Below are 17,317 nucleotides of genomic sequence, written 5' to 3'. Positions count from 1 at the left end.
CCCAGCAGCGCTACAGGCCTGGGGAGGAGTGGCTGGAGAGCTGCCAGTCAGAGAGGGACCTGGGGGTGCTGATTGACAGCCGGCTGAACAGGAGCCAGCAGTGTGCCCAGGTGGCCAAGAAGGCCAATGGCATCCTGGCTTGTGTCAGCAATCGTGTGGCCAGCAGGGACAGGGAAGGGATCTTACCCCTGTACTCGGCACTGGTGAGGCCGCCCCTCGATTCCTGTGTTCAGTTTTGGGCCCCTCACTCCAAAAAGGACATTGAATGACTCGAGCGTGTCCAGAGAAGGGCAACGGAGCTGGTGCAGGGTCTGGAGCACAAATCGTACGGGGAGCGGCTGAGGGAACTGGGGGTGTTTAGTCTGGAGAAGAGGAGGCTGAGGGGAGACCTCATCGCCCTCTACAGCTCCCTGAAAGGAGGTTGCAGAGAGCTGGGCATGAGCCTCTTTAGCCTAGTAGAAAGTGACAGGACAAGAGAGAATGGCCTCAAGTTGCACCAGGGAAGGTTAGACTGGATATTAGGAAGCATTTCTTTCCAGAAGGGGTTGTTAGGCGTTGGAATGGGCTGCCCAGGGAGGTGGTGGAGTCCCCATCCCTTGAGGTGTTTAAGAGTCGGGCTGACATAGCGCTGAGGGATCTGGTGTAGTTGGGAACTGTCAGTGTTAGGTTAATGGTTGGACTGGATGATCTTCAAGGTCTTTTCCAAACTGTGTGATTCTGATTAGAATGATCTCTGATACATTGATTGAGCTGTTATCTTCTGGGATCAGTTTAAGGGAAGATGTGCATTGTATGTTTTGGTTTTTATGTTTGTTTTTCTTAAACAGCCCTCCTCCTTTGACACATGAAATGAGTATATGGCGAAGGGTTATAAATTTAAGTTCTGTATGCAAGAAACATGGAATCATTCCTAAATTTGATATGCGTGTTGCAGGACTTTTGCTTGGATAGGATGTTTTTTATACATGCTTAGGTGCCACTGTTTGGTTTACCTTCTCGTGACTCCATGTTGTATTGTCTCAGTTCAGGTGTGGAAAACGTATGTAATTATTTGAAATTAAAACATTGAGAGAAATGTACTCTACTCTCTCTTGGGAAAATGTAAAAGTACATAATAGAAAGAACTAGGAAAGGATGTGTTTTGTTTGGTTTGGCTATCTAAGCTTCCCCTCTTTCATCCCTCACTGTGCTGTTACACTGTTGATCTCAAAATTTAGTGTAGAACTGTAAAATGTTACTTTGTCTTTTACAGGTATGCCTATGTTGATTAATAACACACTTGAACTGTGAGAGATTTTAATTTAAAATTTACTTGTTTGTCCAGATTCATAACCTTGAAGAAAGCTTTCACATCCTCAAGAAGTCACTACTTGATCCCTGAAAGGATTGCAGAGGAGGTAGTGGTACCTTTTTTTTTTTTGACTTTAAAAGAAGAATATCTCATTCCCAACAAGCTATCACTTGACAAGGTGAATTCTCCTCACACCTCCATGTTTAATGGAAATTTTTTAGTTGTTAAAACTATCACTGATTGCAAATTTCTATGAAAGCATCAAGGGAGAGGAAAAAGTCAGTAGTTTCCCTTCTAGCTTTGCTCAGATTTGAGACTGAACAACAGGCTTTTTTCATTAAAAGAAAAAAAAAAAAAGTCTTGAAATGTGCAAGGTCTGTTTGCAGTGTTGTTTTTTTCTTCCTGAGTTCTGTGAGGACTGCAGAGCTAAGCAATCAAATGTGTGTGTGTGTAGCGAGGGGAGATAAAAGCCATGGATGGCATTTTTATGTCCCTTGAACAAAACACTGGAGCAGATCAGTCTTTCGTAATTTCTTCAGCTTGCAGGACTCTTCAGTTTTGCAAGCTTTATTGGGCTCACCCATTTTGAAGTGGGTGTTGCTTATAGTTCCAGTTTATAGCTGTTGGAGGATTCCTGGAAAGAAGTATGCAGCATGTCAGAAATGTGCTCAGCTCGTTTTATTTGCCAGAAAGAAAACTGTTTAGTTAACTGCTAGAAAGTATTAGGATACTGCCAACAGATGGTTTACTACTTTTACACATTTCTTGTTTTCCCTCAAGTAAAACATTGGTGTAATACTTTACAGAGGTCTCTCTGCCCTTACAGAGATTCTGATATCCCCAGAACCTGATATATTCCGTTCTTAAAAGAATTACGCATTTTGCTAGTAAGTGATTTTGCTCAAACATTTGGAGTGATTGAAAAAAATATCTATACTTACCAGAGAAAGCTGATTCATCTTGGATGGTTGAAATAGAAAGCTTTAATCCCTTAATGTTGTGTTTTATCCCATTGTATTACTCTGGTTTTGTACTCTTCCCCAGCATTAAAGTAACATAAGAGAACATAATGATCAAGAGTTTACTTCCCCGTTTTTCAGATATGAGGTTGCAGTTGAGAAAATTGAAAATCTTTGGAGTGAGAGAACTGGCTGTGTTCCCTCCTTCCTTTTTGGAATATTCCACTTCATAGATGACTGTACTATGCGGAAATTTGCAGTTTGTACCAATACCAGCTATGTGAGGAGGAGTGGAACTGGAACTGTGAGGATTTGGAAAGCATGATTTAAGAGCATACTGAGGTATACTAGTTGGAATAAGGCAGTGGCAAGAGTACTATGTGCTAGCTGCTAGCTGAAACCATTTTTTTCCCCCTTTAAAACACCTTCTATTAATACTGCAATAATACCTATCTCTCTGGCAGCCTGTATCCTGAGTTATGAATCTGTTTAACATCTGGTTTTCAGTGATGAGTACTTAGTACTTGCAGATTGTCCTTATTGATCATCTGTGATTGCTCATGGTAATAAAGCAAAATCAGGTTCCTGTGAGATGTCTTCCCAGAGTAGCTGCTGTGACTTAGTGTGTTCTAGTTATGTAGGATATACTACAGTGATAGCATTACATAATATTTTTGTATATTCCTATATGCAGTAGGTTCTGATTTAGTGCAGAAATCACACTGCAGTCCGAGCCTAACTTCCAACCTGTCTTTTTGCTATGTGTATGTTTAACCCAACTAATAATGGAGTCAGTATACCCAGAAATTTGCTCCTATCTTGAGATACATTTGTTCTTATCAAGAAGCCCCATATGAATGCCTGTTTACAGCTTTTTATTCAGTTTGCCTCTTTGTTGCAAGTTTTGATTTTGAAAAATTTTGTCTGGATTGGCTCTGTGCCATGTCTTCAGTCGACAAATTTCACTATTTGAAAGCTCCTGACATTTCAGGTTTTGTCTTTAAACTGCAGTTTCATGATCCTTGTAAACTAATACTGCTGGTGCCTAAGGCAGCCCTAATCCTGCCCCTGCTCTTCCTTCCCATGTGCTGACACACAGCTGTATAGTCAACTGAGTCAGAGCTGATCTGAGTAAAACCAAAACTAATCACTATTTTTCTTCGTTTAAACTGGTTTAAACCTGGATTAATTATCTTCTCTAGTTCACTGCACTACCTCATAATCACTTGTGCTGTCACAAGGAAGAAAAGTGCCCAGGGAAATGAATCACTTCTACCAGTATAAATGCACAAGGTGGCCATAAATTAAATGTGAAACAACACAAACAGCTAAAAGAAAGTGCACGTGCTCCAAGCTGCAGTCCTTCAAACCAGTTCCACTTTCCTTGGGGAATGTGGACTGCTCCTTCTCACCAAGATTCTTTAATTTAATTTTAAAAATTATTTTTCTTTGCCAAAATATTGGACAAACAATGAAACAAATGGAGAGAGAACTCAAAAAAACCTCCCAGAAAAAACCCTAAACAAAAAACCAACTTCAAACCAATTGATTTGTTTCTGTGTTAAAATTATTAGGCCATATCACACAGAATCACAGAATCGTCTAGGTTGGAAAAGACCTTGAAGATCAACTAGTCCAACCGTTAACCTAACACTGACAGTTACCGACTGCACCATATCCCTCAGTACTATGTCAACCTGACTCTTAAACACGTCCAGGGATGGGGACTCCACCACTGCCCTGAGCAGCCCATTCCAACACCAAACGAATAAATTTGAACTATCATATATATATATATCTCAACTTTAATGGTGTCTTTAATAGTGTTTCGTGACATTAGTCATGAGTGAACTAAGGAAATTAAATTTACATGGAAGTAGTGTAAGATGTAGGAACGAAAAATGTGATTGTAGAAGCATATTCAAAGGAGTTGAATCTTTCTAGTTCTAACTGGAGGAGTGAAGGGAGGCTGTGTTAGGTTTCTAACAGTTGTAACTGTCTAAAGTGGTGGCACACACAGTGTAGATCCTGTTTTTCAGTGTGTCAATCTAGAGACCTGCAAGTGTTGAAAGACAGGATTGGAAGTTAAAATAATCTTAGAAATAGCCTGAAGGTTGTAAGTACAAAAATCCCCTGTTAAATGGGAGTAATTAGTTACTTAGATGTCAAATGTCTTTTTTTTTTTTTTTTTTCCAGAAAAAGGTTGAAGAATATGGTAGATGTTGAACTGAAGCCCTGGCCTTTTGCTGACCAGTTGGAAAAGATCCATGTGTGGCAGTAGCTATACAAGCAGGAGTGTTTGCTGTAAGGTCTATCAAGTATCATAGAATCATGAAATACCTGGAGTTGGAGGAGACAAACAAAGATCGAGTCCAACTCCCTGATCTTTGCAGGACTACCTAAAACTAAACCATATGACTAATAACATTGTCCAAATGCTTCTCGAACTCTGACAGGCTTGGTGCCGTGACCACTTCCCTGTGGAGCCTTTTACAGTGACCAACCCATTGGTTTTTCCGGTTGACTCTGGTGCCATAAATGAAGCTATGAATCCAGATTTGAGGACCACATTTCAAAAAAGATGAGGGCCACTGGGAAGGAGTCTAGAGAGGTGAAGTGAGGTGTCTAGAACAAGAAATCTCTGAGGAATGGCAGAAGAAGCTGTAGTAGTTCAGCCCTCAAATAGAAGTCTAAGGGTGGATGTAATACTGGTCTTAACATCTAAACATATCTAAAAGGTCATAGGAGTTAGGCTGACCTCTTAAGACTGTAATTTTTAATGTTGCTATGAATGTCCCAGTATCCTGAAGTAATAAATACAGTTTTCCACAAATACAAATGTATTTTCTCTGGGGCCTTGTTACAACACTCAGCAGGCAGTTCTTAAGTTTCTCTGTGAATCTCTTTGTGAGATTCAGAATATTCCCTTTTCAAAAAGATGACTCCAGTGGCAGTCTTCCCAAGCACTTCTCCATTGCCTTTCAGTAAATAGTTTTGTTGTTTGGATGGAGCTGCTTAATGGTGTCATTGACTATCCTTGTTTTCAAGTTCTTAGAACTTAAGACAATAGCTTTCAGATTTTGGGACTCTTCTAATGAGGACCTCTCTGAGTGGGTCCCTAGCTGTTGCACTTCATTCAGAGAGGCCCGGACAGGGTGTACCATCTTCTGCAGAGGTGCCTTTCCCTCCCTGGGGCATGTCCCAGAAGCAGCCCTAGCTGTCCGTATGGGCTTTGGAGGAAAGCTTGTTTAAGGAACACTGTTGCTCTTGGCTGCTTAGCGAATGAATGTCCACAATGTCCACCAGTACTTGCATTATTATTTTATTAACTTCTTAGGTGTATAGCCTTGATCCAAAAGGCTAAGAAAACATAAGCAGCAATTCACTTTAATTTGCTACAGTTCTTGAATGTATGGTTGTTTTGCATGCCTGTTTAAAGTAGTATACTGTCTGCAGCTGTTCACACATAGAATTGCAGTACAGAAATATTATATGTCTTATATTTGAGTTGAATTTTTTCCAGCTTGCAGTACTGTAGGTTCACTTGAATTCACATGCTTGTGAGCAGAGTTTAGCTGGGACTCACCATGCTGTTTACTAGGACATTAGCTGCTAGATCTGGAATTACTGTTTTCTATGCCAGAACAAGAAAAACTTGTTTGGATTGGAATATACAATAACCCATCCATCAGTATGCTTCTTTGGTGCCTTCTTGTGCCACCTCCTACTTAATTTTTCTACCTCTTGGGGAGAGTTTGGGGGCACAGAGTTTCAGAACCACCAAGTGATGTTGCATCTTCTGCTTTTGCTACTATTCGGCTTGAGAAAGTAAGGATCTTGGTTACCATGCTGCTCAATGTATGTGTGTCTCTTTCTCAGCAGTAATATATTTCTACTAGAGCAGAGTGCAGGAATGAAAACAACTGCTCTTTCTTCTATGTGAAAGTGGGACTGGTTCGCATTTACCCACTTGTGGGATTTCTGTGATGTCCCTGATAATCTCTCATTGTAAGTCGATATTTGGGGGTTTTTGGGGTGATGAAGGAAGGTGAACAAAACTGTTAGGTGAACTTTGTTCATTTTTAAAATGGATTGTGTTTTGGTCTGCCATGTTGAGGCACTGGATGATACAAACTCAAAGGTACATTTCTGTTCTGCATCCCTTTTTTTAGTGCTTCTTTATAAATACATATTCCATTCAGAGCTCTTAATGCATTTGATATCTTTATATCTGTAGGTCCATACAACTTGCACCAAACTCAAATTGCCTTCTTTTGGGATGAAATGTAGGAAATGCTCAGGGCCTCAGGCTGCCTGCCTCAGGTGAAGAAACATCAAACATTAGTATTTAGGCACTTAACTGCTTCTGTCTGACTTCAACATATTATTACTATACTTTTTGCCCTTCTTTATTTTTTTTTTCTTGACTAAAAACTTCATGCTCTCAAGCCACAAAGTATGGTACGCAGTATATTTACTATTCCTTTTGCTTATGATAGGAGTTTTTGAGAGATTCATGGATCATTCAAACCAGGCTGCTTTAAGGGGTCAGTAAATAATGCTGGAATGCTATTAAATCCCTGTAACCAAACCGTAGCTCAGTTAAAAACAACGTTAAGAAGGCTTGTATTTCTGACTTACAGTACGTTCCACCAAACATTGATCCTGGATTAGGTAGCTACAATATAAAGTAGGCTCCACTTAAAAGGATGAGAAAAGTCACTTCACTGCAAGAGAGATTCAGATTTTAGATTTAGGAGCCATTGCTCTCTGAAGTCTGTTTATGTCCAGCTCAGCTTAGCTGGGCAGACAGTTTACTTCATAGTTATATATGTCAGTAAAAACACATTTATTGTTTTTACTTTTAATTGCTACAGATACAGTTACAATTTTGTAATTTTCATATGTTAGAATTAATATTTTATTCAAATAAACCAGTTATCACTGCAAGTTAATTTGAAAAAATTAGTTGGAAATGTGCCTACAAATAACTCTGGAGACTGGTTCCCCCCCCTGTAAATACTTTTATAAGTCATGAACTCATGTTAGTAGGTTGTAATAGAATTTTTGTTCTGTAGAGTGACTGCCTCTATTGTCCTAATTTAAATAAAAATCTGTCAAGCAAAGTTAGATTTGCAAATAGAAGGATGACGGAAGATATTCTGAGCTTCTTGTTCAAGCCTTTTAAAGATTTTTACCTCAACTGTTTTAGAGTATGGTTGATCTACTGGTTTAATCCTTGTTTGCAGAGCTAATTAAACTCGGTGTTATTCCTGTAGGATAGATTTAAGTGTAATAAATCTACTGAAAAGCAACTTCAGAAATTGTATGTTTTAGTATGTGTTTTTTAAGGACTTATAAATTACTTGCCTTGGTTTAGCAATGATTTTGTGCTTCTCCAAAGTTGTACTAGCTATTTGAGATATCAACAAATATAGAATTTTGAATGGTAATGATCAAATGTGTAGTCTCAACACTTCGAGTAAGTAAATACCAGACAATTATCACGACAGAACCTAGGCTTTTAATAATGGTCTCTTGCAATGATTTTCTAAAGTAGATGTTCTCTGTCAGGATGGTGGCTTTATTAAAAGCAGATTTGAGTGCTTGCTAGAGCTACCAGCGCAGCCCAGTAGTAGTTGGTTGCTCAGATGATTTCATACTGCAGGGAACATTTCAGGGGTTAGCCTGTTCTGTAAGCCCATCCCTGTTTGTGATTAAACTAAAGATCTTTGAAAACATCAAGACTTAACATACTGAACATTTTTTTCTTTTTTGGGAAAACATCACTTGCTCTTCCTTCTCCTTATTTCATTTCTCCTTTCTAATTTACTAATATTTAAATTATGCGTGCTGAGGATTAGTTTCCCCAGTTGTTGCTGTATACCAGTACCTCAACGAAGATACTGTAGATAACTTTTTTTTTCCACTTGCATAGTCCTACAAAACATCTGGATGTGAAGATAAGTCAGCCGCTTGCTGGCTGTCTGCCTGAAAACAGTCTGAGATTCTGGCTGCCCAGAAAACAGTTTTCTGTTACTGAACATGTGGGATCTCTGAAGATATCAGCTTAAGTATCTTAGGTTTTTTACTTGTGGGTTTTTTTGATGGTGTTTTGTGTTGTGGTTTTTTGTGTGTGTTTAGAAATTACCTTTAATCACTGTTCCCTCACACACTTATAGGTGAATGGTCAGCTGTTCCTAGGAGGAGTTTTTAGCAATAGAAATATCATGCAGAATAATTGCAGTACAGAAAGATTTGAGGAGATGCAAATAAGGAGTGTATTGCAGGCACAAATTCAAATCTACACAGGAATCCTCCCTCTTGGCATTTCTGTTGGACGCTGGAGGCACAGAGTAAATGCTTGCATCTTCTTCCATAACTCTGTGATGGTTGGAGTGAAAAACTGTGGCAGGAAAATGGAATTTTCTTTGTTCAGCCAAAAGCATCATTATAATGATTTGACTGGAATTAAATACATGGAACAAAAAGTGTGTTTATTCAGGAAATGCAGGTTTTGTTCAAAGACTCTAACTGAAACGCTTAAATCCCCCTTGCCTTAGAGGGGTAAAAGTTGTGAAAAGTCTTACACTATCTTGGAGTGCTCAGAGATCCTCCAGTAGAAGTTTCTTCTGTGAGGCATTTTTATATTCAAGCATGGGGGAGACAGTTTGCATTCCAGTGTGTGAATCCACATGGCTGTGGATGGAAACTGATGATGGTTTGAATTTGTCTTGAAATGTGCGCCAAGAACAAATGTTACTGTGTAAGGAAATCAGCATGTACTACATGAAATTGTGCATGTACAGCCAGCATCCTTTTTTATTTTTTTTCTATGAGACGAAGTGTTTTTGTTGGAAAAATGGGAAAAGTTGAGACTTATTCATGTTTCTTGAGCAAGTCTTAACATATTTTTTTTAGTAAAACTAAGAAAAAGATTGCATTATGTCTGCTCTTGAAAAAGAGGAACACTGTAATGTTTTACTTAAGCAAAGGTCTTTTGCATATATCTGCCAGTAAATATGAGAAGGTTGCTTATTTAAATCCAGCTGCTGATTTTTTTGACCTATGAAAAACAACTTCATCCAAACTATGCTGACAGCTTAAGTGTGCAGGTCTGATGCACACAGGCACAATTAGTTGTTTTCTTTTTTAAATAGACTTTTGTGTTTTGTGCTAGTGTCAGTTTCCACATTGGATGCAGCAGTCATGTCAAGTACACTGCATTAGATTAATTGCTTAATTCTGGCATCTGAGACTGTTGTAAACCAAGTACTGGGAACAGAAGGATCACAACCTCCTAGGCAGTGAGTGCACACTTTAGTTCGAGGTTCCAGTTACAATGATGGGTGTCTACTGTGTCTGTGTACAACTTCTGGTAGATGTATATAAAACCAGTTTAATCACAAAGCAAGTAAGAGCATGCAGCCATAAACTGCAATATTTGATGGTTCTGTGTTGTCTTCTGTGTTTCTACTGAAACAGGAGATTTAATCTGCCTTTACTGTGTTGAGCCAGTCTTTATTTAAAGTTGGATTTGTATGTTGATTGTGCATAAAAGCACTGCATTAATAGAGATGTTTGTATACATAGAGAGGTATATTAATTAAATCTAGGTTTTGAATTTGTTTTGGATTATTGTATGTGTAGCTGTCATTCTACTTTCGTGTTGTAGTGCACGTATGAAGGAAAACGATTTGGGATGTCTATGAAATAGGATTTGGTTAGGTCTTGTTTGGCTTGCCTCCTGTTCAGCAGAGTCTTATCAAATGCAGCTATATACAGTGAGACCTATTGATTGTAATATTCTTACAGTAAATCTTGAAGTACTATATGAAAGTTTTGAACCTATAAACCAATAACATTTTCTGCTACAATCAACTGTAGGTAAGGAAAATTTATATTCTCTCTTAACCTAGGAAGCCTTTACATGACTGAGTATATCTTTGAAATCACACTTTATTTTGCAGTGTGTGAGTCTCAAGAAAACGTTTGAGAACATCTATTCAACAAGTCAGTTAACACAATTAACAGCATCAGATCATTGCAAGCTGGAGAACACTTTTTCAGTTGGAAGTAACTTGAGTATATTTTTACCTGACAGCATTTGTGTGTGTGTTCCCAATAAGCTTTTTATTGAAAATTCTTTAAGCATGTAGAGGTCTGAGACAGTTATTTTTCCAAAGATTATCAGTCTCCATCTCAGGAGGAGGTCTGATTAAACCCATAGTCATTGACAGTGGCCTTGAATTTAAAAAAAAAAAAAAAAAAAAAAAAAAATAAAAGAGAAAGCTAATAAGTGTCAACATCTTCCATAAGATATACTGCAAATATTTGCATAACACAGAAGAGGAGAAAGTTGTGGTATATACATTGCATGTGAAAACAGCCTTTTCTGAGTAACTAGCAGACAAATTTATTCTTTTGATTCTGTTTTCACGTTGATGTATTTGTTGTTAAGGGGTAGGTAACTTACATAGCAGAAGTTACAAAATCTTTTCAGGAGCTGCATGGTTGTCTTTGAAACTGGTCTGGATTTTTCTTTTGATGGGATCATTTTTTAAATGCAGTTGGGTTTTTTTTGTAAAGGTGCATATAAAATGACTTAATGATAAAACTTTTCAGAATTTACATACCTCTGTTAGTTACCTGAGGTATACCATTACAGAGTATTTTGGCAGAGGATTCTATTTGCATCCCAGAATAAGTAGGTGGTGAATTTTAGTTTGGCTAAGTTGTGTTCCCTCATGCCTCTGTGAATATGGCTCTTCCTTTTTTTTTTTTTTTTCTTTTTTTTTAACATAAGGGAATATCATAAATAAGTACCAACAAAATGTTGAGACTGGAAGTGTTAAGACAACTACTCTGCTGGCATTATGCACACTAAAAATAATGGTTTTGTGACTGTTTTGGCTTCATAATCTTAATTTTGACTGGAATTTATCTATATTTTCTAATAGTTGTGGCAAATATCAAATGATTCCACAGGCAGAATATCTGACTTCAGTAGTTGAGACCTGAAGATGATCTTACGTCTACTAAGAAAGCTAAGGGTGTCAAAGATCTGTGGGCTTGAAAGTCTTAATAATATAGAGATGAGGAATTTAACACATGTGTCTTGGAGAATCATTATATTTGAACAATTAAAAGGGGCATTCCACAGTCGGTATCAGAGGTACCTATGTACTTATTAACAGATTTAGGTGCAGAACTAGTTGGAGTTATAACTGTGGTGCTGTCTACATAAAGAGCCTGTTAATGTCCCCTTTGTAACTGCATTCTCTCTCCTTTAACTGGGCTCCTCTGTAAGCTGTGGTCAGATTGACCTTTTCTTTGCTGGACACGCCTGAATAAGCAGCTTCCCTCCTTCTCCCTCCCTGTTCTCTACAATTTTTTTTTTCTCTCCAAATGTCTCCTAGGTTAACTGTGCTGTTTTCTTATGAAACACATTGAGGAACTGACCTGGGTCAGAATTACTTAGGAGAAAAGAGGAGGTGTGGTTTTGTCTGCGTTAACCTTGATGGTTTCTCTGATGCTGTTTCCTGTGCAGTTGCCCAGTTGATAATTACAGAGGAGTTAATGGGATGAGGGTGCTAAAGCTGCAAGAAGTGCAGGAGCTGCTTAAACAACTACTGTCACCAAGAGCAGTGCTCCTGAAGTGAACAGTCTTACTGAGTATGAAGCTTTCTGCATCTTCCGTGAATGAGACCTGTCTGCCAGCACAAGCACAGTGTTTCTTCCCTATGCCCTTGCAGTGCTTTCCCTGTCTATGTGGGACAGATGAGTTTCCCTCCAGTTACCAGAGAGGGAATTAATGAAGCTTTTATGCAGCATGAAGTAACAGGATATCTCTCTGAGAAGATTTTTGCATCATACTGAAGAGCTAGTGGGGACAGCTTCTGCCCAAAATAAGCTAAGCTAGTTTAAGAGAATTTAAGAAGCATGGAGAACAACTTCAGTGAAGACTGTTAGATACTTTGAAAATTATGCCTCTAAGTGCTTGAAATTAGCTTCTAAAGTCTTGGAATCTATAAAAACTTTATTTGAAGGTCATTGCTGCTAGCATACATGTAAGTTAACTGGACTTCCACATATCTTAGGAGTTTCTGATTTTTTTTTTATTTTATTTTTAGAGAGCAGCAGTCTACTATATCTGTGATCTACAATGAATGCCAAGTCTGCAATCAGCAAAGAAATTTTTGCCCCGCACGATGAAAGGATGCTGGGAGCTGTCCAAGTGAAAAGAAGAACAAAAAAAAAGATTCCTTTCCTAGCTACTGGGGGTCAGGGTGAATATTTAACATACATCTGCCTCTCAGGTAAGATTAATGATTTTGACATCCAGTTATCTGTTTAGCTTTATGTTTGGTTAACTGATTAGATGTTATCCATAGCCATAAGGAGCTGAGTGACTTGAATCTTAAAAACGTAACCAGAGAATTACAGCACTTACGTCTTCAATCTTGAGAAACCACACGTTTAAGGCTATTGATGTTTATTGTACAGGTGGTTTCATTGTTTAAAAAAATTGTGTTCTCTCACAACATAGCTGCAGACTATGAGCAAGTAGAATATTTGGTAACAGTCTTTGCATATTGAGGTTAAGATCTTTCTTGGAGGGATGAACTTTATGTTGTATTTCATTATAATGCCCTGAAATTTTTTGTTTGAAGCAGATATGTATTCCTCTTATATTTGCCTCTGTATGTTACTAGCTCATTTGGTAGTTAGATATACAACTTTCAGCCAGAATATTTTCAGTCCATTGAACAGAACAGTGGTACTATGTGTCAATCACCTGTTTTTAAAAGGGATGAACATGGAAATACTGGGAATGAAGGAGAAAAGGATGTATAAAGACATGTTTTGTGAGAGGTCATGGGGAACAGGGATAAATTTGTGGCTAATGTCTTCAGATGAAATTAGTTTCTCCAAGGTCAAATCAGCACTTGTGACAGTCTGTATTTCAGGAACAGGGTAGGTAGTAGCTGCACAGTAGTTTGCTTTATATTTTTACCCTTTCAAATCAAAATAAAGGTCCAGTTAATGTGTTTCTAAATGTATAAATGAAATCCAGTGATTGGGTAACTTATGGTTAACTATGGTTGTTGCAGGTTTTTTGGCTTTATTTTTTTTAATGCTTTGAATACTCTGGTTATTGTAGTGAAATTTACCATCAGATTATGTCTTAAGGCAGTTGGAAAGTAGTTTGTTTTTCTGATTTGCCTGTAGTTTATACCTGTTTTCAAAATTAATAGTGGAATTCTCTTGTCTGGAGGTAGGCATTCAGTGCAGTTTCAGGTTTCCAGCTACCTCCAGGTAGCTCCCTAGAAAGGCAGAAATCCCTTGTTTCTATGTCTGCCAGCTGAGTGTATGTGAATAGCTTTAGTATCCTAGGGTGATTTAGTCACCTAGGTTTTGAGACATATCTGTTGCTCCCCTTTGAGTGTGTGCATCTTACTGAAAGTACAACTAGTGCTCAGAGGAAGAAGTGCTCTATGAATCTCAAAGACTGCAATTACTTTAGGACTTAAGGACAATAATGTTCCATGGACTCTTTCAAATTTTTTTCCACTGAAAGCTATGTTAAAACTTTCAAAACATAGGAAGTAAAACTCAGTGACTTGGTATAAGACCACACACACTTTCACACAAAATGTACATTTATGGAGTGTTATTGAATGAAATGTTATTTGTATGCATATGTAAAAATGCTTATGTTAAAATACAAGCTGCAGAGTGTATACACACACATGACAGTGAGACAAAACAGAAGACTTTTCCTTTCCAGCTGAGTGTTCTGCTTGTCATTCTCCCTATATATAGAGCTTCAAGAAAGGGTTTAAAAAATTACTCACCTAGGCTGTTCCCTGCACTTGTGATTGAAATGCTCTTTGGATCTAAGGATTGCAAGTTTCAATTCTTCTCTTGCAGAGGAAGCTGAATCTAGGTCTCCCATCTCTTAAAGAAATGTTCAGATTGCTAACCTTTGAAACAAAGCTCAACTCTTCTTACTTTGGCAGTCAAACTTTTCAAGTGTCAGTCCAATTTTTTTTCTAAATCATTTTATTTTAAAGAACAATCCTGTTCTACGATCATGCAGTCAGTTTTGTAATACCCAGGTGTTTGATATTCGTGTTCATGAAGAAAGGTAAGAGGTGTGATCTCTGCTTATAATTTTTTGTAGGCTAACTCTATTCATTAGATGGATTTTAATTTATTTTTTTTTTTAATTGCTGTTATGGGGAACTTATCCTTCCTTCAGCTCCCCCACCCTCATGTTGATGTGTAGCAGCCAACATGGATTTTAGGAGATTGAATGATCTTAGACACATCTAATGTCTTTCTGCAACAGGATAACATATTATGAGTAAGGAAGAAACAGCAGATGTCCTGACTTCAGCAGAGTTTCTCTCTGATGACAAGGAGAAGCATTCAGGATCTAAATAAAATTACTGTATGGTGGGCACTGAAAAGCTTCATAAGTGTATTGGAAGAGCCCTTATGTGTGGCTCACTCCTAGTGGGGCTTTGCAGGGATCTGAGGCCTGTTGTTTTATATACATCTGTAGTTTATATTATGAAACATACAGTATCATTGGCAATTTCAGTAGGCAACGGGGCAACTAGGGAGAGACCTGCCTGACATTCTGTGTGTTTGAGGGCAATATTAGAGTTCCAAACAGTTTGATCAGAAAGATGGTGCAATTTGGTAGGGTCAAGTGCAGTTAGTTATTTAGATGGGTATGATCAATGGCACAAAAGTAAGGGGTAGGGAACAACTCTTTCTGCCAACTGTGGTTTTTGCTGTTTGTGATGACTATGAAGCAATAATGGTTTTCGTTGCTGCAAGAAGTTTGTATTACCAATTAAGAAAAAATTTTCCTTTAGTAAGGGCAAGTTAATGTGGGGATGTCAGTTTAGCTGTGGCTGTGTCCCCAAACAGTCTAAGGTGAACTATATCTTTGGATAACAGAATGTACTTGGTGTCCTTCCATTTTTCTGTTATTTGGTATAATGAATGTGACACAATGGTTGCTAGCTCTGGATTTTATTTTCTATTTAAAGCGACACAGGGTTTTATGTTGAGTGTTGCAACACCTATCTTGGAAACACCTTTATCAGCCTTTGACTGTTGTACCATTTTTCCCAGGTTTGCAGTATATTAGGTAAACGTAGTGACTGGAATATCTTTGTGTTCTTAGTTTCCTTTGATTAATTTAGTTTGGCCTTTGCTAAAAGGAATTTGATAATTTACTGTTTAGAACTGCATTTGTCAGTTGAAAGAATACACATAGAAACTGACTTGTAAAGGGACTTATAAATATTTGTGAATATAAAATACCCTGCCTAGTTATAGTTTCATTCAAGATATGGAACAGAAAATGAAACAACAGCCATTGTGATAGCTACTTTTAGTTACTGCTTGGTTTGTAACTGTCAAATTGCACAAATTAAGTGTTTTTCTTTCTGTGTTGAATTGAAAATACATTATCTCATAATTGTTGTATATCTGCATTTTTGTAAATATGGATAGAGATGCTGAGCAGGGAGAATACCCTTAGGCCTTGAAGAGATGAGATAGTGAACCACTGAAAGAATCAAATAGTGAACAGAGCAAGATGGGAGAGTAAAGGAGATTCTTTCATCAAATACCAATTTTAACTATGTACTGGATTTTTTTAAAAAATTGATAATACTAAATACTGAACTGTTTAGAAGGAAATCCTCATTCATGCTCAAAAAAAGGTGTACCTAATGTTTGTTATCTGAAACTACAGATAGGTTAAGGTAAGAACGCTGTAGAAAGACTGCTCGTGTTATCTGCAACCTTTCTAGCCTGTTGTGTTGGTGGGGCCAAGTTAGACTGCCAAGCAGAGCCAGGGAGATCTTTTGGGAGTTACTTAGTTGAAGAACAGCAAGAAAGGAGCAGACAGATGGGAAACACAGAGGTGGGGTGGCTGTAGGCAGAACAGAGAAGATGAAAACTGGGATTTTTTAAATCTTTTTTTTTTTTAATGTAGAAGAGGATCTATCATAAAGACAAGAAATTCAGAGCTGAAAGTGGATACTTATCACCTCCTCCACACTAGCAGACCTAGTGACAGTTATTGGATCAGATCTAAATTTTGTCACCATTGTCTTATATAATTGAAACATAATTATTCAAAATAGTTCTTAGCCTTATTTAGAATTCCAAATTAAGTATAAAATAATTCAAAGGTCACTTCAGAGATATAGGACATTGGTGATCTCTCCTACTTGCTTGTGCACAGTTCTCTGTGTTACTTCCTTTGACATCCTATCATTACATTCGTTTAAGTAACTTCCACTATTTAAAAAGGTTTTTAATGTGTTACAGTGCATTGGAAGTGTTCCAGTTTGTATATATGGATGTAGTGTTGACCTTTCAGGACTAAAAATCTATTGAAGTTGCAGTGAACTGAATGAACCAGATGGTTCCTTTTGAACCTGAATTCCTGTGTGTCATAACACTCTCAGCTTAGCTGCACCACTTTTTCTAGTCCTTCTGCTAAAAAGCTTGGGATTTGACTGTAAAGCTAAAGTTGTTTACAACTGGGAGTAGAACTTTACAACTTTAATAGTGCTCTTTCTTTGCCACTTCCAAATTAAATTAACATGTTGTCATTTCAGGGTCTTTTTTTTTGGATGGCTTTTATGCAGAAGTACAATCTATCAGTAATGGTGCTAGAAGAGTCAAAAGAAATCTCAAAGGAATCATTAGAAATAATATTTAAAAATGTATGTGCAGGGGGAGAGAGTGTTGGGGTTTTTTTTCCTCCTTTAAAATCTAACCTTATCGGCCACGTCACGGATTTTTTCAAAAGACTGCTATTTGCAGTTAACCACAGTAGGTGTTTAGGATGTTTTTTACTTCTGTTTCTAAGTATACAGAGACACAGAGGCTTGGCTTACTAGTTTAAATAGTTCTGTGAATATTCTCGTTTGTGCTCTTAACAGCACACTTACTTCAGCAGATATCTACCACTGCCACTTGGTTACACTTCCACCGTAAGCTTTTGTATGCTGTTTTTTGCCTGTAGAGC

General features: G+C 37.8%; 1 protein-coding gene across 2 annotated transcripts in view; it reads left to right on the top strand.

Annotated features, from left to right (window-relative positions):
* Nucleotides 1-17,317, top strand: part of STXBP6 (syntaxin binding protein 6) — a 124,185-nt gene that overhangs the window by 30,255 nt on the left and 76,613 nt on the right. Inside the window, exons 1-2 of one of the 2 annotated variants that reach the window (XM_074909819.1) lie at nt 4,522-4,554; nt 12,384-12,569. In XM_074909819.1, coding sequence (XP_074765920.1) covers nt 12,416-12,569 — 154 coding nt within the window. In that variant the 5' untranslated portion in view covers nt 4,522-4,554; nt 12,384-12,415. Of the gene's footprint in view, nt 1-4,521; nt 4,555-12,383; nt 12,570-17,317 lie in introns of those variants that run through there. The other variant, XM_074909818.1, reaches the window with a different exon arrangement.

This window comes from Athene noctua, chromosome 6 (genome assembly GCF_965140245.1).
Source record: "Athene noctua chromosome 6, bAthNoc1.hap1.1, whole genome shotgun sequence".
NCBI lineage: Eukaryota > Metazoa > Chordata > Aves > Strigiformes > Strigidae > Athene > Athene noctua.
The sequence above is the reverse complement of the archived record's forward strand: the minus strand, read 5'-3'. Positions and strand labels throughout refer to the sequence as shown.